The sequence below is a fragment of the Chroicocephalus ridibundus genome, chromosome 3 (genome assembly GCF_963924245.1).
Source record: "Chroicocephalus ridibundus chromosome 3, bChrRid1.1, whole genome shotgun sequence".
Taxonomy (NCBI): domain Eukaryota; kingdom Metazoa; phylum Chordata; class Aves; order Charadriiformes; family Laridae; genus Chroicocephalus; species Chroicocephalus ridibundus.
In genome coordinates, this window is record NC_086286.1 from 23,465,477 (window position 1) to 23,490,414 (window position 24,938).

At 37.6% G+C, this 24,938-nt stretch overlaps 1 protein-coding gene across 3 annotated transcripts in view; it reads left to right on the forward strand.

Annotated features, from left to right (window-relative positions):
- Positions 1-24,938, forward strand: part of RAB3GAP2 (RAB3 GTPase activating non-catalytic protein subunit 2) — a 48,525-nt gene continuing 23,587 nt past the window's right edge. The window contains exons 1-11 of one of the 3 annotated variants that reach the window (XM_063328410.1): positions 1-173; positions 11,336-11,403; positions 14,614-14,737; positions 16,251-16,332; positions 18,527-18,574; positions 18,692-18,767; positions 18,915-19,016; positions 20,091-20,190; positions 22,738-22,836; positions 23,678-23,826; positions 24,815-24,894. In XM_063328410.1, coding sequence (XP_063184480.1) covers positions 65-173; positions 11,336-11,403; positions 14,614-14,737; positions 16,251-16,332; positions 18,527-18,574; positions 18,692-18,767; positions 18,915-19,016; positions 20,091-20,190; positions 22,738-22,836; positions 23,678-23,826; positions 24,815-24,894 — 1,037 coding nt within the window. In that variant the 5' untranslated portion in view covers positions 1-64. The remainder of the gene's footprint in view (positions 174-11,335; positions 11,404-14,613; positions 14,738-16,250; positions 16,333-18,526; positions 18,575-18,691; positions 18,768-18,914; positions 19,017-20,090; positions 20,191-22,737; positions 22,837-23,677; positions 23,827-24,814; positions 24,895-24,938) is intronic. The other 2 variants (XM_063328413.1, XM_063328412.1) reach the window with 2 other exon arrangements.

Below are 24,938 nucleotides of genomic sequence, written 5' to 3' on the forward strand. Positions count from 1 at the left end.
CGCGCGGCGCCGAGCGTGAGGGAAGGCCGCGGCCGTTTCCGGGTTGTGTGGCGGCGGTGGTACCATGTCGTGCGCTCTGGTTCCCTTCGGCCATTTCCAGGACCTGGAGGTGGCTCGCGACTTCCTCTGCCAGCATCGCCGCCAGAGCAGCGCCACAGCCGGCAAGGAGAGCGGTAGGTCCGCCCTGCGGTGCCGGGGGGGGGGAGCTGTGGGACCGGCCCGGCCCGACCCTGGCCCGGCCCGGCGCGATGCTCGTGTGGGCGGTGGTGGCGGAACTGTGACCCGCGGGCCTCTCGGGGCTCCGTGGGGCGGGAGTCTCGGCTCTCCCGCCGAGAGCCGCCCGGCGACAGGGGACTGTCCTGGCGGGGCCGTGCGCCCCGGCCTGGTGGCCACAGGCGGGGCTGCCTGGTGGCGAGGTCGGGGGTGCTGGCCGGGCTCTGGGCTCGCTCGTCGCCGCTCTCCTAGCCGTCCCCATCAGCTCAAGGGCGTGCCAGGGGCATGCAGGGGGTAACCGCGGGTAGCTGAGTGCCCCGGCACCGTTAATGCGATAAAGGCTGTAAAGGGCGGGCGACCTGCTACAGGTGCCGCATCTTCATCTGCAAGTTCAGATTTTCCTGCTGTCCGTAAGTTTCAGGTGTTCAGCTGTTGTCAGATGTCAGTCTGTATCCTGTAGTGTGTAGGCGAAGCTCTTTGTCCGCCGATGCTGTGTGCCGCAAACTTCGAGATTAAAGTTTGTAATTTTGTCGTTAAGAGAGTGCAGTTGCCTGAAGCTGTTCTAGTAAAGTTAATAAATGTGCATGCAGGGTTGTCTAATAATGCAAAACACAAAGTATAGTGAAGATTTAGTTTAGCAGCTTAAATTAAAAGACAATACATTTTAGAGCAACTACAGTCTGAAGTCGTGGACTAGACTTCTGTTGAGTGAGACAATGCACAGCAAAAGCTGAGCCGTCTGGCATAGAAGCGGTGTTCTCAACGGAGAAGGACCAACAGATCCACGCCCAAGACAGACTGTACAGGGAAATGAAACACTGGCCTGTATGTTGTTAGTGCAGTACTGTGATAGCTCTAAATTTGGCTGATGTTTTGGCCTGGAGGTAAGGTCTTTGAAGAGGTTAATGATGATGCTTGTAAAGCCCTCTGAACTGTAAACAGAGCTAGAGAGAAAGCAGAAAGCTTAAAAGGTCTGTGGGGGAATTAAAAGAGAGGGAGATCATAAGATGGTTTGTGTCAGAAAGGATCTATAAAGTCCATCTAGTCCAACCTCCCTGCCATGGGCAGGGACATCTTTCACTATATCAGGTTGTTCAAAGCCTTGTCCTTGAACACTTGGAGTGATGGGACATCCCTGTCTTCTCTGGGCAACTTGTTACAGTGTCTCACCACCATCAGCGTAAAAAGTTTCTTCCTTATATTCAGTCTAAATCTACCCTTTTTCAGTTTAAAACTGAAAAAAAGAAACAAACCAAACCTGAAGCCCTTGTCCTGTCACTATAGGTCCTTGTAAAAAGTTGACACAGCAATTGTGAAAAAGTTTTAAAAGTACAGTATATGTTCAGCTAGTAAGCTTTACCGCTAAAACTTCTGTATGCACGTTGTTATATTTTATTATTGCTTTTTTTTGCATTCAAGATTGAATTTTATTTACTTTGTTGTTGAAATGCACTTGGAAGGAAGTAATTCTGGAAGAATTTTATACAGTCAGTCTTCATTGTCCAAAACTTTTGGTAGAAGACAGTTATGTGGTGCTACTTGTGCTTGGTTTTTGACTTTAATAATGCTCTGAAAAATGCATACAGATTCCATATGGCTTTTCTTCTGGTATCATCCATATCTAAAGGGATTCTGGAACCAGTAGGGTCCTGTTAGTGCCTCTTGAATGCTGAAGATAAAAGCAAAAGATTGTAATATGTTTGTGTTTCTAAAAGTATGTGCTGAAATAAATGAAAATATTTCTCTCAAATGTGGTGGTACATGTGAGAGAAGTTTGTGTAAAATAACTCTTGAATACCTTTGTTGGAGTGGATTTGTCAAATGGCAGCTGTAAAGAGAGAAAACATTTAGTATGTTGTAAAACCACAAAAATGATAGAAACAAAGAAGCAGCAAGTTCTAAAATGTGCTGTTCTTCCATTTTAGTGAGTTGGCTGTGTTCTGGACTATTTTTATATTTGCTCATTCAGTCATTGAGGCAGAGTGTTGGAATTGAGTATTTTTCAAAATTTTGCTCATTTAGATTTTTTGAAGTCTTTTGGATTTGTGCCTGTAATTTTGTGATACCACAGCTGTTTTCATGGCTCAGGGTAAATGAACATAAATGTACGCAAGTGAGAGTTCTCAAAACAACTTTTGTATAAGATCATAAATTAGTCATTTTGAAGGATAAATCTGTAGTGCATTTATCTTTGACAGGGAGAAACACTGTTACAGCTTGCAGAAGTATCTTAAGTTACAAATAAGTAAATTGTGGAGGTATCCTAAGTTAGAGAAAACAGGGTTCGGCTATGTGGAACTGGAGATTCTTTTTCCCTTTGGGCTGGTTCCTCCAAGTCTGCTTTGCTGTTACTTTGTGGCCTGACCAACTCGATAGCTAAGCTGCAGGGTTGTGTTGAAACTCAGGCTGAGGCGAGGTGGTATCGATCCTACAGTTGCTGCCGGTCTCTTGGTCTTGCACTCACAGTTATTGCTCTGGTTGGAAACACTTAATTCAGTTTTTCATTCTCCCTTCCTTTGTTTTTTTCACCTACATACTAATCCATTAATTTTTCTTAATAAGCAACTTATCTGTTGCGTGGCAATCCAAAATTACTCCCTTTTCTCTTTGATGATTGCTGTCTACCTTGGCTTTTAAGTTGTTCACATGGAAGAGCTCTTTGCTGTAAATCAAGTATAAGAACATAAAACAAATCTCTGCTTCTAGTGTTGTGCGTCAAGGAAAGAAAAAGAAAATTGTCCAAGCAAGTTTTTGTTGGGTTTTTTGTTCTGTTGGTTTTTTTTTAAAGTGCATATTGCACTTTTATGGCACAAAAAGACAAGGCAAATATTTTTAACTAAGCCAAGATGTAAATAAATGTTGTTTTTTTATCAGGGAATGCTTTAGTAAAAACTGTTCCATCAGCAGAAAGTACTGTCTTAAACAGTAATTTAATAAAGTTGTACACTTAAAAACTTGAATTTTAATCTGCTTTTGTATTTCTACTCTTTAGGGGGAAAAAATAAAGAGTAGTTTGTTTTTGCTAGTATGTTCAACAAAGAAAATATGTTTGTTTTCTATCAAATACAGCTTTTGTACTAAACTTCAGCTATATTTATTCCCATATAAGCAATTACATAAATATTAATAAACACAGGTCAAAGTTCTAAGTATTTTTTTATTTTGAAGTGGAGAATCAGAACCTCTTATTTACTATTTTTTTCTTGTGTGTTTTTTTTTTTTTTAAGTTATGCTGCATTTGTATGGAAACTCTTTCACTAGTATTTAAACTTTATAGTTAAATGCAAAATGCTGTCTACCTTAGGGAAATAAATGTTTGTTAAATATTTTAATTTTATTTATTTTTATTTAACAAAGTTTTTCAATTAACAAATTGATTACTTTTATTTTGAGTCATAACTTAATGTTTTAGGTGCTTAGTAGAATTTTCAAAAGCTCCCATCAGATTTTTGCATAACAAATGTTTTTGAAAAGGTGCCTCCAGACTCTCCAGCGCGAGGGGTTTAGGGTTTTTGTTAGAAGCTGTAGGTCTTTTCTTTTTCAGTTTCTTAGTTAAAAGTCAAAAGAGTTTTTTTCTGCTGTTTTAGCTTTGGCCATTGTTTCATTCTAACCGAACAAACCAAAATATTTTCTGTGAGTGTATTTGCTACGCTAAAATCTAGGGTGATTAATATAACAGCATTTTTGTAGATACATTTTCAATGAAAAGAGTTTGCTTGGTTCTGAAAATGCAAGCAGTATACATTTCTAAATCACTATGTGACACTGTGACTTTAATAAACGTTTGAAGTTAGGTGTCTTTAGTATGAATAAAAAAAACCTGTGCCTTCTCACATAGTTGTATTTGACATAGCAGCATATTTAATTTATTTATATGTTAATATAGGCTGTCAATTTCAAATTTAATTTGAAAAGGTTTATCAAAATGCTACATATATTAAAAATACTGATGTAGCTAACTAACTTGAATAAAAAAATTACTTTTTTTTCTTAGGGAACTTGATTATTATTTTTTTCTTTCCTTTGTTCGAGTGAACATTTAAACACATTCAACAGTAGAAAAAGATAATGGGAAGCATCCTATCAACTACAACTACACTTAATCTTTTTCTGTAGCCCAACACTGTCTAGTTTGTGCAAAGGATATACTTGTGTGGTAAACTGGGGAGGAAAAGAAAAGGTTTCCTCCTCCTTTGAATCCTGTGTAAAGTCAGTTCTGCAGGTGCCTGTCGACTGCTAGGTCAGGAAGCACTGGAAGGAAGGGGTCATGTCGTTCTTGCTTGAATTATGTAATCATATGTTAAGATTGCTAATAATGAAATGCTGAAATAACTTAATGAATGTTCATAAACTATTTGATCTGCCATGAAGCAAAATATAGCTACTTTTTTATTGTACATATTAGCATAATAGGTGTTGGGGTGCATCTTGCCTCAAGTGGCTTAAAAAAAAGGTATTGTGGAGTAAGCTGGTTAAAGATGCTTCATATGGAGTTCCCATGCTTTTATTCTGTAGAAAAAGAAGGGTTTGAATGCTTTTTCATATTTTCATGAAGAAGCATGAGAACTTAAGTTTCTTGGGAAGAGTTAATGGTAATAATGAGGCACAAATCATGTGTGGAGCCCACGCCCAGTGGTAGCTAAGTGGCTTTGAAAACTGCTGTTTCAACTGTGCAAATACTGGGAATAGAAAGTATTTGCGTTACATTTAATTTGACAGCTTGCTGTTTTGAAAGTGTTTTGGGATGTGTGTTGGCTAGATCAGAAAACAGCTGTAACACTTAACTCCGTTATACAACTGTCTATAATAAGGTGTAAATATGAATGAAAAAAATCCATCTTATTTGAAAAACGTGATGAAGCTTCACAGTCATAACAGAATTTTAGTGTTAAGAGACTAATGGATATTTAACTGAAGAGAGCAGAAAATTGAGCAATAAAGACACATAACATTTTCTATAATATTTATAAATTGAGGAATTTAACTCACAGCTTTGAGATACTGTTGTTTATTTGGGGGGAAGAAAAAATTGCCCCCCTGATTTTGGGGGGGGGCCTGCTCAGAGCTATAAGGTGTCACTTTACAGCTTTTTTTACAGTAAGAATGATGGCTTAAGCCTGGCAGAGAAACTCTTATCCAAAATCCAGCTCTGTTACATTGACAGCATCCTGAAAAGTGCTCTTCAGCCCAGTTCCTCTAAACAACATCCTTGGAATTGTGCTTGCACACTTTGCTTTATCTGGATCAACTAACTTAATTCAGGAATACAGAAGGACAGGCTTTTTATTTCAGAGTTGCAAACAAGGTTACAAAGAAAAAAATACATTCCAAAATCAAATTTTAGATTGCATTTAGCAGTAGGGTTGTTCCTAACTGCTCCTGTATCCCTCTTCCTGAATTTGTTATATTGCTATTGAAGAGTCTTCTGACAAGCTCTTTTGTATTGCCTCTTTAATCAGATCGTCCCTCTCCAGATTGCATTATATACCTTTAAGATTCCTTTCTTTCAGTCTTCATGTAGAATATCATAAAAATATGCACTTGACCTGAATTGTGTTACATCCGTAATTGTTAATACATTCTGAGATATGAGGAAGACTAAATGACATGTTCTCAACACACATGTTGATGCGTGACAATGATGTCGGAGTACTTCGTCCAAATTATTTTTGCACCTGAGTTTTTTGCTGCTTTAGCACCTCCTTTACTGGGTAGACTTCTTTCTTGCTCTACTGTAAGCTGTCACTTGCATGTGAAAGAAAGCTGAAATACTATGTTTTGTATGTAATCTGTTTCCTGTGCTATATAGAATCACAAAACTCCACCCCCCACCATGGTACCCCGAACTTTGGTTTTGGAGTTACGTTATAACTGTAAGCCATAGAAAGCTGCAGCATTACTTTAAAGAATCTATGTAGTACCTGGGTTATTTTTAACTTGGTGATCTTTTATTCTATTGAAAGCTATTGTGACTATCTAAAGGAAGATAAATTGCTCAAGTTATTCTTTTTCAGATTAGTGATCTAACTTAGTTTGAGTGTAATATTTAGTTGTTTATTTTTCCTCACTTACGGATGTCTGAAGTGATAAGACAAATGTAATACTAGTCTCAAAAGGGGCTTCCTCGTAATACTGGCAAAACAATCTAATGTATTTGTCAGTCCCTGTGTCAGAGGAGCTTTGGGTAAGTGGCCTATGATTACTGAATAGCAAGAAGATTCTAAACTGTTTTTAAAATTTGTTGACCTGAAGAGAAAAGAAACTGCTTATATTTCTTCACTAATTATGCAATCTGATGGTATCAGAATTGCAGTAAATATACATAGAAAAAAGTCTGAGACTCTTGCACTTCAGTAATAGTGCAAGAAATGATTGCTTAATAATTTTATAAATTCTTAAAGCATGGGTGGGAAACAAGCTGGAAGACCATAAACCCAACAAGCTACACACCTGCAATTAAGTGTTATGGTTTAACCCCGGTAGGCAGCTAACACCACACACCTTGCTCGCTTCCCCCTACGGTGGGATGGGGAAGAGAATTGGAAGGGTAAAAGTAAGAAATCTCGTGGGTGAGATAAAGACAGTTTAATAGGTAAAGCAAAAGCTCTGCATGCAATAAAAGCAAAATAATGAATTTACTCACTGCTTCCCATCAGCAGGCAGGTGTTCAGTAATCTTCAGAAAAGCAGGACTCCATCATGCATAACAGCTGCTTGGGAAAACAAACACCATAACTCTGAATATCACCTCTCTCTCCCCCAGATTTTATTGCTGGGCATGACATCACCTGGTATGGGATAGCACTCTAGTCTATTGGGGTCAGCTGTCCCAGTTGTGTCCCCTCCCAACTTCTCACACACCCCCAGCCTGCTTGCTGCAGGACATGTGAGAAACAGAAAAGGCCTTGATGCTGTGTAAGCATTGCTCAGCAGTAGCTCGAACATCGGTGTGTTTATGTCGTCACAAATCAGAAACAGAGCACAATACTAGCTACTGTGAAGAAAATTAACTTGATCCCAGACAAAAACAGTACATTAAGATATGAAAAAAATTGATGCATTACTTGTTTTTTAATAATTTTTAAATGTACAAAGAGTGTACATATTTTTTTTGTCTTATGCAGCTTGATATTTTATGGCAAATAATCTAGATGATTGGCTTGTGCATGAGTTGAAATTTTTCTTATCTATTAAAAAAATAATCTATGAATGTAAACTTGCTTGTTTTAAAGCTGTATATCAGTGTAGATGGGGGTAGTTTGACCTCTGGGGCTTTGAGGGTCCAATTTTCAACACATGCTCTCCCACTTGGGCAAACATAGGCTCTTCTGGGAAAGCCCATGCCAAGTGTGTCTGCTGGTAACCTGCTGCATAGAGCTGGAACATAGATGTGAGTGTGGGAGGGAAGGGCTTCTGCTGCCTGCCCCAGGTCATCATGCTGCTTCGGAAGGGAGGACACCGGCTGTTTTCTGTGCTGAGAGATATATTCTGCAATTTGGGGAGGAAGTCTTAGACTGAGTAAAAACATGTTTCATATTTAATTGGACCCGTTAAATGCCAGTTAGACCTCATTGGTCTAGATCTGTTGCTACAGTTTCTCTCTCAAAGGAGAGTTCTTGTCTTTTAAACAAAACACGCTTATCAGTAGAAATAGTTCTTTTGGGTATTGAGTTTATGATAAATATACTTGAAATGAATTCTGTTATACATTGACACCAGGGCTGCACATGTGCAGCATTTAAAGCAGCTCTAAAGTTTTAAAAGTGCTGCTGATGAAGTTTTAATGGCATATGCTTCAAATTAAAGAATGAAGTGGTTCTTGTAGACCCAGTAGATTAATCTTTATCTTTTGCAATCTCTCCAGTAAAGCAAAATCTGGAATACTGCTGCTGCTTTATCAAAGTAGGGAGAACCGTTTACCAGACATCTACTACTAGTCAGAGGTTGAGGTGAATGGGAATGTAGATTTGCACAGGAAAGCTTGATTTTTTTTTCCCTACAGTAGACTGGAAAAACTGAACATGTTACAAGTCAAGAACTGCTTAGGGCTTGATTAAGTATTGGTTAATTGATAATGTCTTAGATTCCACAGTTGCTAGTTATGATCTGTAATGTTACTAAAGGAAATGATGGGGTATTTCTTAAAATCTTTGTTGTGAACAGAGCTTTGGTCAAGTGAGAAATGACACAGGATCCACCTTATCAGGTGCTGGTGCATGGGAAAATCTCTGCGAGCTGACAGCTTCTGTGGCATATTTTGTAATTCATTGGCACAGGTGAATAACACCGTGGTTTGAGTTGAAGTATAACAGGTATATCCCTCTGTTGCTTCTCTGTCCATTGTTTCAGAGGTTAGTTGTCTATTATTTAATACCTTGCTTCAATACCCATTGCATAGGTGAAGTGTCTGAAAAATATGGATAAGGAAACACTTATTTTTAATTTGATTTCTTTTTTTAAAAAAAATTTAATGTATGAAAGATGGGAAAGAGTGCATGCAGGGGCTTGAGAAGTACATATGTTTAACACATACAGGAGCAGTCTATGCAATTTGGAGGATGGATATGAAGGAGCAAGCTTGTAAACTCTTGTTAAGTTGGAGGAGATGCTGGCTTTGCAGAGCAGGCTGCAGTTCTGAAAGAACTCTGCAGCTTCATCAGTAGGATGATGGCTCACCATTACCTTATTTTTTCCTCCTTTTTTGATTGATCGAGTTTCATCTGTGGACAAATGAACCATGAAAATGTAGCTACTCACAAACAGGCCACAAGAATCCTCACAGCTGAAGTTCTGTGTTGGGTGTTCAGTCTCAGAATTGAAGTGACTGAGGTTTCTTGGAAAGGTTGGTCTGCCCTCTGCTGCAGGGAAGGCATTGGCCCTGAATGTGTTTCTTGGATATGGTTGTTCCTGTCTGTACGGTGGCACTCTGACGTGAATTTTATCTTTGCTCCATGAATTTTATAGGAAGGCGATTTTGTTGCCTTTTGAGATAATAAAATGCAAACAGAAGTAGAATTTTGTTAGCTATCTTAAACTAAACATTGAAGTTAGTTAATGTTTTCTTCTTGTGATTTATATTCAACAGTATTTGCCATAATTCTCCTTTATATACACTGGAAAATTCTCAACCTCAAATATAAGATGAGACCGTGACCCCGTGGAAGCTTGTTGCTGATATAGTTAGGCCTGAAATAACTGTTCAGTCAGATCTGTATTGATGATGATGCAGTAAAACTGGCTGACTCACCTATTTTGTAGATGGTGCAGACTTTCCAGTTTCAACAAAGGTTATTCATGGAGCAGGCATTTTGTCTTCTACGGTCTTGTGAAATACCTTTCTTAAGCTAAAATATTTTTTTTTTTAAAATTTCATCTTCATTAGTCGTACAAAAGTTTAAAAATCTGCCTAAACGGACAGAATACAGATTTCTGTTCTGTTGTACTGGACTCTGCCTTTGTTTGGTGGTAAGGGAACCAGAGTTTTTAGACCAAATAATATTGGAGTGTTCTTGATAGAAACCTTCTCATCCATACTGTTTCACCATCTAATATGGCAAAAATCTTCCTTGCTTAAAACTAAATTTAAACTAATTTGAAACATGTCATTTAAACAACTTCTTAAGATCAAAGCGGCCGTGACATCAGTTAACAAAAAACTTGAAAGTCTTGAAGTCTTATTGATGATGCTTCAGATTTCGTGCTAGTGCTTCTAGATGGAAGTCAGTGCTTGGCTTTTCTACTGAACTTCAGTGATGGTTATTGGTTTGTTGAGGGTCCTGATGATGATGGTGTTTGAGTTGTACATCTTGTACTACTGAATGCTTGTAGATAATTACCCTTTGCTTAGGCTTTTAAATTCACATCAAATTCTGTGTTTTTAGATGAAAGAATTTCAGATTTTTTTTTATATGACTAATACATTCACTCTTATAAGACAACTGAGAAGTAGGCCTGTCTCTGTGAATCTTCATTTTCTCAGGTGTTTGAGGTATTTTGTAAGCTTGTGGTTTCTCTGAGGTTCCTGAATGACATAATTGAAATTGATCAGTGTCTCATTAATTTTGCTCTGTGTTGTCTTCCAAAGACCTGAATAGCCAAGGTCCTTGTACTCACTTTCCCTTCAGAGGCCACAGCTTCAGCTTTTGCTTTGGGAGTGGTCATGGGTTCTGCATTATCCTGGGCTCGGATGTTTTGTTGTCACAAATTAATTTCCATATACTGTTGCTCCCTGTTAAAGTGAACTTATGTGCTACTGGATGAACCTGCAATTGACTTGAGCCAAACCAAAATCCACCATTAGGGAAAGGAAGATATTTTATTTGTGTATAGAAATACTGTTTATCATAAAATTGTGCATATGTGGTTCTTGTGGTGTGTTACAGGTCGTCTTATGCCAGTTAGTAAAACATCTGGGGGCATATACATAGAGTCCTGAAGGGCTGGAGAAAGCCTGTTGTCCCCTTACTTTCCCTCTGTAGCTGCCTAATATGTACCATATGGGTCTTTTGTTGTCTTTGAAGTAGTAATAATTAGATAAGCTGAAGCTTAAATTTTGCAGTGAGGTCTTAGGTCTCTCTACCTCCTGGAGAAAGTTTTTTGTCAAGTGGACACATAGGGTTTCCCCACCTTATGCCCTCACTCTTCGCTTCAGCTTACTGTATAAAACTAGAAAAATGTCTTAGCTCTCTTGAAGCATTGGTGAGAAACTGAGAAAAGACAAATTTGATTGAATAATTTGTTCCAGTAAAGTGCAGAGTGGCCCTGTAGAAGCATTAATGATGTGTTGTACCAGGAACTGTAAGATGGTACTTACACAGAGTTCTAGCTGCAGTCTGTCAGAATTAATTTTACAGAGATGTCATTACACCTGTTTCCAATTTGTACTTAGGTTACATCTTCTGTTACTACTTCTCCATAGTGTTAGAAGTGCAAGTAAATGCAGGGAAATAAGACAGCCATTTCTACTGCAACATGGTTCTTTCTGTAGAACTTGTTTACTATCTGCCATAAACGAAATTATAATGCATTGGTGGGGAAAGGAAAGCAACCACTAGCAATCCTTTTTGGTTGTGTTTTTCATTGCCTATGCTGTATGCCTGTGACAAATCTTTTTTTGTTTAAAGCAGGGAAGTCAACAAGCTGGGAAGATGGTGGCTGGGGAGCCTGGGATGAAGCAGAATTACAAGAACCTGTAAGTTCATATATATGGGTTTTCATTGCTAACTTTCCCATTCTAAAAGACTTTTCCACTTGTTTGTATGTGTGTAAGTTGTTTTTTTTCCTCCTATGTAGTTATCACCTGGACGAGGGGGATCTTGAATGTTGTTTTAAATGTGACTGCTTGTTTGTCCGTTGCTCTTCTAATTGTTTCTAAATATAGCTTGGATGTTACCTATTGTGATAATTACTCATATTCTTGTATGCTGTAGGTTTTTTCTCACTAGAATATATACACATCTTTCTGTGCTGCTGCAGCTGCGGGTATCTTTTTTGTCTTATAGCTAGTCAGAGACAGTAGGGCATGGCAGTGGATATAATAATCTACTATGAATTAATATAAATCAAGGACTCCTAAATCATGAGCCAGTGACACAAGCATCTTTCTAATGATTGTGTAGTACTCCTTTTATGTTGTGATGTGTGGATGGTATTACAGGTGGAGGATGGGACAGCACAGTTGCTCTTTAAAGGGGGAAAACCATCCCTCTGTCCAACCAGTTCAACTAAGGGTAATATGGCTAGTCTATAACTGTTGGTAAGGCTGAAACTTCTAGCTGCCAGCTGACTTGCATAAAATGTTAGGGAAACTGTGAAGAAATCCTCTACACCTGAATGAATCATCTGAACAGAATTGTTTGATTAATTCCCTGTTAGAGAGAGCTAAGGGGGTAGACTGAGGAATGCAGACCTCACCTCGCTAACAAAACTCTCTTATCTGCTGTCTTTATCTCAGTATGCAGGAAGTATGCCCAAGGAGTTGAGCAGTATCCTTGAAACTGCTTCAGCAGGGAAACAGATTTTTCAACTGAGGCAAGAAACAAATTGAAATGAGCATGGTGTCTCCCAGGGATGAATCACTGACGCTGATGTCAGGGAATAACAAGAGTACAAAAACTTTTAAATAGGATGGCTGTTCAGCTCCCCTGTAACTTCCAGGAAATTAGTATGTTTCTCAGGCCACATCTTCGTAAGATGTACTGTAAAGTTTATCACTTCCTTAACGAGGAGAGCAAATGCTTTTTTTACTACTTATGTTGTAATTTGATAGAGCCAGCAGGTGTTGCTAAATTGAAACTGTTGTCTTTTTCACTCTTTAAAATGTCAAACTCTTCTGCCAGGTAGTTCACACCCTTCTTGCTAAAGATCTCCTTCTCCTCTGCCTACCTGTTTTCCTCCAAAGTTGCTAGTGGTTCTGGGTCAAACTCTTCAGAAAGAAAGAACTGTCATCCACAGCAAACAGGTTGTTCTGTGTAGAAGCATATAAATATGTGAGTCTGTCTGAACGTACACCAAAATGAGTGCATCAGTCCAGCACGGAGTTGAGAATTATTAGTATAATATAACAATGAATTCCCTTTTTAAAACTTTTAACTGTTGATTTGCATTATAGTTGATCTAAAATGACTCTTTTCTTGGAATTACTCAAGTTGCTTGGACAAGCATCTATTTCATGGAACATAGCAATGTTTCAGAAGGCATTGAAATTTAAAAAAAAAAAAAAAAGAAAAAATCTAAAATTTAAAGAAAGTTTTCTTTTCTTTTTTCTATGAAGTGTCTTTTTATAGAATTCATTAGCTATTTTGTAGGGATGCTGATGTTGAATCCTGTCTTAAATGCTGATTTTTGATCATTCTGTCTTTCACCTTTTAAAATGGTTTCTTTTGACAAGTTCAGTGCTTTTCCTGTTTTAACTCTTAGCTTATTTTTGTCACTAACATGACATGGCCGTATTTTATGTCTCTAGATTTCAAGTTCTTTGTTTATGCATGCAGATAACTTCATATAAATTCTCTGAGATGTAATTTTAATTCCGCTTAATCCTTAGAGGAGCCTTTCATTTCTGTTTCTTTATCCTCAGTTTGAAAATCATTACATTAAAAATTACTAAAAGGATTTTCTTTGCGTTTTGATTATGCATTTTTTACACATGATATGTTTATCTCTGTCATGAGGAGTTAAAGTTGTCACAAGTATCACAGTCAACTTCTTTATCTCTTTATAAAGTTTTGAAAAGTATCAGTAATCAGGGAAAATGTGTTGCTATGGAACTTGGTATCCATCAACAGGCAAAAATGACATGAAAATAGAATGTCGTCTTGCACAAAGCAAGTGATAGTGTGGACAAAGATAGGTAGCTGAATATTTGTACTGTGCTAATGTAGACTTTGATGGACATACAGAGTAGTCATGTGTGCACAAAGTGACTATTTTTATGGTACAACCTTATGAAAGGAAATAAATATAATGAATAGCTGATTATGAGTATGTTATGTAAAGTTTTTTTTCTGCCTGAAGTAGATGTGTGTATTTTCACGTACATGCAACTTTATTACAACAGAATAAATTGCATAGATCAGAAAATGATCATGCTGAAGTTGTTGGGCTTTTTGTTTGTGTATAGCTGCTTTGAGATACTAGAGGACGGAGTAGTATTTTGAGCGGCTAGGAGGAGGTAGGATTGGAGAGGTGGCTAGGGAAATGGAGACTGTGGATAGGGCAAAGTGATTTTCATTGCTGTGGTCAAGAGGATGGAGCTAAGAAAGCAGGAGTAGCATCTCTGAGAGACCTTGTAGCAGTCTGCCTAAAACCTGTTGTAGGAAAAAAAAAGATGCAATCGTTTTATATGTAATGATGGTATCTAATGTACCCATTGTTGAACCCTTAAAATTTGGCACTTCTTAGTTTTAATTTGTTTCTTTGTAGTTCCTTGTTGTGGAAAGGCACAAGGTGATAGCCTGTTGTATGTTACCATGAAGCTTTAGTGTGAATGTCAGCTTAGTTACTTTCTTCATATGTGCATATATTTATTCAATGCTGGTTGGTGTGTAAGCTTGGATAAATGGTTTATTTTCAGTACAGATTACAATGAGAATAACTGAGGACATTCTTTCCAGTCTCTAATGAATAATAATAAAAATTTCTCAGTCTTTTAGTGTTTCTGGTGAAAGGAGAAGATTTGGAGGAGCAGTGATGAGTTCTTTGTTTTCTGTTTTGTAAATATACAGATAGAATTAGTGCAAGGTTGATGCATTTCTCATGGCCTTTCGTGCAAGTTGGAGCTCTAGTGACTTGACAGGTTCATTTAGCGCTGGTATTGAGGGTGAGCCAAAATGTTATAAATCTTGCAAGTGCTGCAGCATTTAAAAATTGTTGCATATGTTGATTAAAGCTTTACTTATAGGAAGAAGAGGAAGCTGCTTCCAAGAACCAGAGAAATTACTGGCTTCAGGACTGTGTGTTGTCCTTGTCACCAACAAATGACCTGATGGTAATAGCTAACGAACAGAAAGCAGTCTTTTTAGTGCGTGAGTATACATTCTAATAAGTACATATACTAGTACATTTAATAATTAGGGCAAGATTATGTCCTCATCATCCCCCACCCTGCCCCACCTGATTACTTGCAAGTTGTACTTTCAAGAGTTTTGGAGTGGTATATAGTACACATCATGCATTTTCTAGGTATTGCTTGGAAAGTAAGTTGTTTTGTCTTTACTCCTCAGCTATATTTTGATCTGAAAAAAACATTTTATCATGAATAATTAAATTTAATGTATAAATTTGTATAATGCTTGTGATGTTATTGACATTAATTGTGGTCAATAGCAAAACAAAACTTTTATATTACTTCTAGCCATTAAGAAATATTTGACCTTATTTTTCTTTTTCCTTGAAAAAAATGAGCTAACTGAGGCAGTGTCACTTGGAGGAGGAAGTATTGAGCAGGGCTCTCAGAACAGCTTTGTTTTTTACTCTAAAGGAGGTGTCTCAGAACTCTTTTAAAGGTACCCTTAGTAATATGTGAACACTGATCAGCCAGCTGCTTTTTACAGATGTGCTGTTGCCTAGGGTGCCGGTGCTATTAACAGCTGCAGTTGGTGGCACGTGAGCATGATGGAGGGAAACCTCCTGATGTAGGGAATATTATAACAAAAACACAGTGTTGAAGCTTGGAGTTGCATAATTAGGCAGATTGCACTGAGTTGTCATGCTGCATGTATCATTCTCTGCAAAGTTGTGTGTTCCAAAACTGATGTAGGTTAGTCACTAATTTTTCACAGAAAATGAAAAGATAGCAGTATTCCCCAGAAAATTCCTACTGGATCAAGAATAAGGAGATGATTTAGCTCACCTGCTGCAGAACTGCTTCTGATGAAAAGCACAGTGGCAGTTTACCACACAACAGCAGAAATGTCCCTGTGTCCCAAGTTTTGTCAGACAAATGGCACATAACACTAATATATTTTTTTTTTAAGTTGTCCATTGGCACCTGGGAGGTGATTCAACAATCAAATGTTATCTGTAATAGCACCTCATGAATAACGAAGTGTAATGTTTTCTAACCTTGATTATGATGGGATGATTAAAAATTGTCAGAGTCACTGTAGGATTCCCATGTCTGTCTTGGAAGTTAAAATTAAAATTTTCTATTTATTTAAGCTCATCTTCAGTAATCATTCCAGAATAAGCTTGCTCTTGCTTAGTACTTGTTTCTTAAGGATCCCTGTTTCATTAATTGAATCTTTTAAAATTTGATGAAGTAGATATTACTGTATAAATCTTGTAAAATTAAACTAGGCATTTCAGAATTTCAGTAGATTGTTGTTCTGTGTAAATTTCTAAGAAAGCATAGGAATTCCTTAGAGAAGTTACTAAAAAATGTAGTGTTATTTTTATGATCTTCAAGGTTTATAATTGATGCTTAATCTAAGTGTGGTAGGACGTATCGTACAGAAGAGAAGGATTAGGAATAGAACTATATCTGTGAAATGCAAGACATTACAGTTTTACAGATGCTGTATTTGTTCTTAATGGCAGCTAAATGGAAGCAGAGTGACAAGGGAAAAGAGGAAATGCAATATGCTGTTGGCTGGAGTGGCTCTCTGAATGTTGAAGAAGGGTAGGTGTTGAAATGCAGCTGTGATTAAAGTGTCATTTTCATGTTTAATAATTAGTAGCATATGCTTTTTACTTGTACTTTTTTTTTTTCTTTCATCAAAGTGCATTCATGGTCTTAGGCATTTTAATGTCAAACAGAAATGGAGTAAGCTGGGTGACCAGAAACATTTTCTGCAAAGGTCACTCTTCATGTGTAGTGGGATATCTCAGAACAAGTTCACGCAAATTAATAGAAGTACTCTGTGTGCAAATCAGTGTATTTGCATATAACATAGACATCCTAGTAGATCTGGGTTATCATGCTTTTTATAAGTTCATGTTCTAGAAGGGGGGGGGAAGTACATGTACCCTTTTTGAAAATCTACTTTTATAATAGAGATGAAATTCTGTTAGCATATGTTGCAACTGGAAATGTATGAAGTTGTTTTAGAAATACTTTTTAATTTTCAGAATCAAACAAATATAAAGTTATCTCACTGATCAAAAAGTCACTCCAAATTATAAGCAGTGAGCAACATTTGTGTGATAGAAAAAGTGTTTATCTTTTGAAATGCAGTGAACTTCATCTACGCCTTTAATTTTTTACCTCCCTTGTAAATATCCTTTTATGTTGTCAGTCGGTTTAAGAACTGTTTTGGGGCTCCAAGCTGTTTAGTGGACTTGTGAAACTTGCTTTGGTCATACATTTGCTATTTATACAACATTTCTGCTCGATCTGTCTTCAAATCAACCAGGCAGACGCTTTCTTGAATCTCCCATATGGAAGAACATTTTTGCATTTTGTTATTAAGTTTGCAGCCTTGAGTTGCTGTCTGCCTTTGAATATGCTCCCTGTTGGCTTCAACCTTCTGTTATGCTGCAAGAGGTGTTGATTTAATCAGCCTCTCTCCAGTCTGTAAAAATCATAATCCTTTTTTATAAACCTGCTGCTACACATTTCAACTGTTTTATGTGCATCTCTTTAAGGTTTTTTTTACCCCATACTAACACTAAAATTACTTTGTCATCTTTTATTAAAAAAAAGGAAAAGAAATTCTATTTGGGGGTTGGTTTCTTACTACTGTTACATCTCCAAGAGACACTATTGTATGGAACAGGTAGCTTTCTTTAGATAGACACGGTTATATTCACTACATCTTGATTTAAGGTTTGCGAGTGTTTCCTGGAGGTGTGGGTTCTTGGGTTCTATTTCTGTGGCAGTGCAAATATGGCAATTACTGTCAGACTGTGGAAAGACTTGACTTTTTTTTTTTTTTTAAATTCCTTAATGTTGCCGTCAACTGACAATGTTCTGTGGTGGCCAAGCTTTGCTGTTGGAAGATGAGTTTTCACTGGCGTACTTAACGTTGCTTTGAAGTTGTAATTGAATTGCAATTCATGTCAAACTTGCATTTAGAAAACTGCTTTTTCTGTAATTGTCTAGCCTGATTATTTAATCACTCATTGTGGAATGGAGGTGACCTGAAATGCAAATAATCAACAGTACTGCAGGCATTTATGCTGTTTGGGATGTCATCTTGAATTTATATAGTCTTTCATAAAACCTTTGTACTGGTTCTGTTTCCCCAGTCACTGTAAAGCTTTCTATCATGGTAACAGTTAAATAACTTTTGATTTGAGATAATGAGGCCTGCTCATCTGCTTGCCTTCTGCATGCTTTACCTGTCATGCATTGAGCATGCTCAGTTATTGCATTAACTGGGAGGACCATATTAGGTCTTCAAATGCTTTCAAATTATAAAGCAGTAAAATGCAGTGGATATAAACTCTCCCTAATTGTGTAATGTGTTTCAAAAAAATATTTTGATAAATATAGTTCGGTTGTTTTTTAAAAATAGTGGTGGTTCTTGGTATATCATTATAGATCAGAAAAAAGTTATTTACTGTAAGATTTAACTTGAATCTTTACTGAAGAGTACTCACAGAATGTGAATGATGAAAGACAACATTAACAAGGTGTAATAAGCACTCATGCAATCTATTTGGGTGCTCTTGAACTTGTAATTGAAAATGTCTTTAAGAATGAAAGGGTGGGTTTTGCCTTTTTAGTATGAATTTGATATATTGTGTGCTGCACTAATATATTGTTAAAATATTTTAAATGCTGACTCAGCAAGGTCTCTTGTGTAAAGCAAAAAAAAAATTTCACAATGGGAGAAAAAATATGCTTATTGGTTTTATCTTTCTGTTTCTAGTGAATGTGTGAGTAGTGTACTGTGTATCCCTTTGGCAAGTCAGAAGAGGTAAGGATTGATATTCGTATGTATATGCATTATCAGTCTCCTTCCATTACACTTTTGTATGTCTGCAGCTTAGGGTGGTATTTTTTTTTTAACTTCTAGTATATCTTTGTGAAACAGGAGTTCAACAGGCCGTCCTGACTGGACCTGCATTGTTGTCGGCTTCACCTCTGGCTATGTTCGTTTTTACACCGAGGTATGTTTCGCGGCATGGCAGGCCCACAAGCAAGCTATTGTAATAAACATCTATTTCTATAAAACTTCTGTTTCTGCAGATAGTGCTTTTTGCCTTCCCTAAGAAAAGGGACAGAAATGTTCATGCTTATTATTCTTTCTGTTCTAGAGTGGAGTACTGCTTCTTGCGCAGCTTTTAAATGAAGATCCTGTCCTACAGTTGAAGTGCAGAACCTATGAAATTCCCAGGCATCCTGGTGTCACAGAACAGGTTTTGTCAGATTATTTCAAAAGCAAAGTGGCAGTGTTACGGGGTATGGAAGGGAGTTTTGTCTGTGAATCCTCTATGTCCTTTACAAGTTTTTGATGGGTGGACAATTCCTTAGAACAAGAGACTCTGGTTTTCTCGTTCTAGGAGTATTCATGCCTGTATAGTTTGAAGATTCAGAATTTCTTTTTATTTTTTGTAGTATTTGGTTAGCTATACAGATTTGTTCTGTTTATCTCTGTGGTGGCCTTGCAAAGAAAGGCTTCATTCATTTCCTGTTTATTCATTAATGTGCACAAGATACGATAATGTATGGATGAAAGGAGAAAATGCAACTTTACAGGTGCCAAGAGCTATATGTACTCATTCATAAGAACTTACCTTAGTTATTTCAGAGAGAAGATAACTGAAAATGAAAACAATCTATATAGGAGATAGTGCTAGGAACCTGCATGTCATTATATTTCCTGCAGAGAAGGCTCTACTAGAGCTCAAGCTATGTAGTAGAAAAGCCAGCTTTTGCTCTTGGCAGAGTGTATATGCTTTATGCAGAAAACTAATGAAGTTACAGAAATTTCCAAGTTTGCTTTATACAAATGCTCATGTGATTTAGCATGACATTTTGGGATCAGTTTTGAAATACAGAAGCATTAAGGAATTTGAGTCTTGAATTTATATCACCAAACTAGCATTTACGTGCCCAGTTGGTAATTCAGAGGCTAATCCAGTTTCAGAATTTGGCTCATAAAACCTTGATTCTTGCATTCTAGATAAACTTGTTTTTCTGTGGCCTTCACAAGCTGCTGTAACTTTTGTGTTTTTTCCCTAAGCCATAAAATATATTAAGCAAATATAAAAGTCATTGAAAGAAGATAAAAGTATAAAATTATGTGCGTAGATAACATACTTATTCATATATTGGATTGTTTAATACTGAATTTCTGTAGTTTTGCCTTACTCTGGACTTGTTAGATTTAACTCTCTGGATGTAATCCTCATCTTTATGTAGTTAATAGTACAGAAAGCTAGAAAGGAAGCTGTTACAACAGTAACAGTGATTTTCTTTTTCTTCCACAGAATGAAGAACTAAGTATCTTGTACCCAGCAGCAATTGTGACAATTGATGGTTTCAGCCTTTTTCAATCCCTTCGTGCATGTCGCAATCAGGTAGCAAGAGGTATGTTTGACAGGAAACGTTTATTTCTGACTTTGTTAATAGTACTTTACGTGAAAATTACTTACGTTTGTTAAATACAAATTCCACCCTGATTTGATATCTGCCTTGCTTGTCCATCAATATGTAGGCATCTACTGCATATAAGCAAATTTCTTCCTCTGCAGAAAATGTTCTTGAAGCCCAAGTTGTGCAAGTAGCGTTGGCTGTCTTGTACATTCTCACCACAATACTGTATACTGGTTTTGGCTGGGATAGAGTTAATTTTCTTCATAGCAGCTGGTATGACGATGTGGTTTGGATTTGTGATGAAAAACAGTGTTGATAACACACCAATGGGGTGTTTTTAGCTATTGCTGAACAGTGCTTACACAGCATTAATGCCTTTTTCGTTTCTCACACTGCCCTGCCAGCAAGCCAGCTGGGACTACAGAAGAAGTTGGGAGGGGACGCAGCTGGGACAGCTGACCCCAACTGACCAAAGGGATATTTCATACCATATGATGTCATGCCCAGCGATTAAAAACCTAGAGGGAAGAAGGCAGAAGGGGGAGAAAGTTCAGAGTTATGGCATTTGACTTCCCAAGTTATGCATGATGAGGCCCTGCTTTCTTGCAAATGGCTAAACACCTGCCTGCTTGATGGGAAGTAGTGAATGAATTAATTATTTTGCTTTGATTGCATGTGAAGCTTTTGCTTTACCTGTTAATCTGTCCTTATCTGAACCGACAAGTTCTTTCACTTTTACTCGCGAGCTGCGGTATGGTGCTTAGGTGCCCACTGGGATTAACCCACAGCATGCTGCTTAGGTGCTGCTTAGCACATCAGGATGCTGATTATTTCACTGACTGTTAGTGAAATACTTTTTCTTCCCTGTAAGGATTTTGTGGCAAGAGATAATGCTGTGATGATGACATCGGTAATGGTCACTGCATTTTGTGTTAATGCCTCAGAGATTTTGATACCTTGTTTGATTGTGCAGCCTTTGATCCTGTTCCTTTAGTGTAGTTCGTGTTTATGCTCTATTTTGGAAATAGGGTCAGTTTCCTGGGGTGAAAGGAGAACTGTGTGACAGTATTGTGTAGTAGATGGCACAAGTATGGGGCTGTTACCATTCTGCAAGATAAAATGTTAAACTGGTGCTGTTGCTGAATTGTTCTCCCGAATTTCCTGATGGTTGTTCTCATTGAACTTCAGATTTGTCAGATTCTTGTTGCCTCTACAGCAGGCCACACCAGCAGACAATCATGAGGCTGGGTGTAGGTGGGAAGCACAATGGATGTGCCGGCATGACAGCATTAGGAACTGTTGGGACAGCAGCACTCTTAATCTAAAGCTTGAAACTTACATAGAAGGGATGAGTGGTAAAGAAATGAGAAATGCTACTGTGGTGAGACAGCTCTTTTCTGAATCCTATGGGGACATTCAGTAGAAATGGATTGCTCACTCTTTCTTCCAGTTTAGGATGAAATGGCATGAAATGAAGCTAGGTGATAGTAAATTCAAAATAAAAAGTAGATGGGTGTTTGTGCAGCGTGAGGTTAAACTGTGGAATTCTTTGCCTGAGGTTGACGTGGATGCGAAAAGCTTCCTTGGGCTTAGAGGGAAACTGACAAAAAAAATCAGTGGAGAAGAAAGCTGTGGAGGTTTACTGAGTGCTTAGAGCTTACCTCTGGCTGAGGAGGTCTCTTTACAAGCTGGTTTAGAGGAAGTATCAGATATGTGTCCTTGTTCTAATATTCTTCCCTAGACATCCAGTTTTAGCTGTGCTCAGATCCTGAGCTGCTGTGCTAAATGGTTCCCTGGGACTATCTAATAATATCTGTTCTTATCCTCTTAATGAAAAGGTAGCATTTTCATGGAATGTAACAGAAGACAAAACTCTTGTAAATCAGAACTTTAAAAACTTGATACTCTGTGAATCATGCAACAAATAAGACAGAGACAGACACTATAATGAGAAATATCCATCTACTTTCACAACCAGAACATGCTCTGCTCTTTCAATGAGAGATCACTATTTGCAGGGAGACATTTATGGCTAGTTGTAATATCTGCAGCCAGAGTAATACATCTTCTTTCATTCTTGATCATTTATGTTCGTGGCAATAGATATTTTGAAGAGTTTAAATCATCGCTTTAGTTTTACTACTGTTGTTACCTCACATTGTTACAGACCTAGTGGGTATGCTGACTTTGCAAGTACCTTGGCAGGGGAGCTTCCACTTAAATGTGCCCAGGCCATAGAAAGAAATAGCATTTTAAAATTGTACAGAATATTACACCATAAAACAAAGCTCTCTGCAAGTACAAGATATAGTTGTGATAGGATATCATATGCAATTTTATTAGGTTATTTTTTTAAAATGTTTTAATTTCATTAACGTATGTATTTCAAAAGGCCATTTTAACTCAGTGGGTGTTTAGATATATGTTATTTTAAAACTGGCTTATTTTGTGGCTTGCATCAATTTTTTTTCCCCTCTGTTATGCTATTACTTTGCATTTTACTCAGTAGGAATTGTTTTGTGTTTTGTCAACTTTTGTCAGCTGCAGCATCTGGCAATGAGAATGTTCAGCCTCCACCATTAGCTTATAAGAAATGGGGTTTGCAAGATGTGGATACGATTGTTGACCATGCTAGTATTGGTAAGCATTCCTATTTAATTTGAAATATTTGGCTTAAATGAGACTGAATGTTTTCATGCTGTTAAATTTGGGGTGAGAGCACTTAGTGGTACTGGCTGGATATAAATAAATCATGGGAGAAGGCTGTAGTAGTGATTAACCCATCATCAAAAATATATTTTACTTTCTTTTCTTGTCTGATTGAGCCTCCTATCTCCACTTGAAGGGGGAAAGGATGTTCAGCTGTAGCTGCCTTGTACTCTCTTGTTTGGTAAGAGACAGCCAAGACAGACTGGATCAGATGCAGTTATTGCGATTTCTGCCAGGTTAAAGAACTGTCTGGCAGGCAGGTTATAACTGGTATGGGTCTTTACTGAGTCTGGCACATAAAGAAACTGAATTTGAGATTGCTCCTTTCCAGAAAAGACAAACTGACTTCTAGGCTCTCAAATCCTTAGGGATTTGCAGAAGCCCAGGTTCTTGTCAGACAGGCAGATCTGAGGGACAGTAAGCTTCATTTCTCTTCCACTCTTTTCACAGAAGCAGGTAAGAGGTTGGAAAGGGGCTAATGAGGCAGGTGAAGTGAATTTGGTAGATGTGTTTTTCTTGCTGAACTCTGCTGTTTTTTTTTTTTTCTTCTAAACAAACCAACTTTATATGCTTTATATGCTTTATAATTAACCTAAGTACATCAGGTTCTTTGCTCTGTTCCTTGTAATTTCTGTGGTTAAAGCTGCTCCTCCTCCCTTCCTTCTGAATACTGGCTGGTCAGTCAAGAAGACAGGAATACATTTAGACTTTTAGAGCAGTTGCATACCTTTGTTCTGAAAGTATAAGACATTCACCTTAATGTTTTTGTTAGGCATCATGACGCTGTCTCCTTTTGATCAAATGAAGACTGCCTCCAATATAGGTGGATATAATGCAGCTATAAAAAACAGCCCACCTGCTATGTCTCAGTATGTTACTGTTGGATCCAATCCTTTCACTGGTTTCTTTTTTGCCCTTGAGGTATGTACTACAAAGCTGACTTGCTGAAACTTTGAGTAATTAATCTTTCTCTGTTCTGTATGGGTATTTCTGAAGTATCCCTATGTTCGTTTTATGCTGACAGTTACCCCTCTTGATCTTCTGAAACTGGAATGATTTGGAGTAGGTGTGTTAGTAATGCCTACTACAGGTTCCTGCTAATGAGAAATTTTCTTTTTTGTCTTAAAATGAATGTGATAGTCAAGTAATTTTAAAATTTTTTTTCATTTGTTAATTTATTGCCAATTAAGTAACATAAGGTTTTTAAAAAATCAGGTTGAGATTGTGTAAACATACATCTTACGGATTTTTGGAGGCCTTTGGCCTTTCAACATGTACATATATGGCCTGAGTATACTGTGGTGATTTCGTATAGTGGAACTACTACTTGTAAGTGTGCTATAGGTATCATTAAGCATAATTTGCAGTTTTCTCCTACATCTTCTGTTGTATCGGAGGAAAGGGGCAGCAATGTAGCTGTGTCTTTTACATTCAGACCGTATGTGTGTGTTCTCCTTACCAGGATTGAAAGCTGATTGAAAATGCTAGAATTAGGATTTTGACTTTGTATTTGCTTTTCCAATATGTTTATGAAAAGCTGCTTACATTGATATTTGCAAGGATGCCAAAGCCATACACCAGCTAACTCTCCATGGTAAATCATACACAGGGTTTTTTTAACTTCTGTTGCAGACAAACATACTGAGCTACCAGTGACTTGCAGGAGGATTTTGAAATGGTAAAGAGATGTCAGAATGGCTTTTCTGGGGGCAATGAATTAAAATTTTGCAGAGTCTTAAAGCTATGCTTTCTGAGCTGAAAGTCCATAGGAGGCCTGAAAAACTATTCTGCGGTTGAGTTCAGTGTAAGAACTATTTCTTCGCTTTCTAAACACTTTGTTCCTTCATTTCAGGTTGGCTCACAGCTGACTACTTCTTGACTTTCTAAACACTTCATTCCTTTCTTTCAGGGTAGCTCACAGCCACTGTTGTCTCATGTTGCCCTAGCAGTTGCAAGTAAACTGACTTCAGCATTATTTAACGCTGCCAGGTAATAATATAAAAAATTACATTAAACTATTTTTGTTTTAGTAG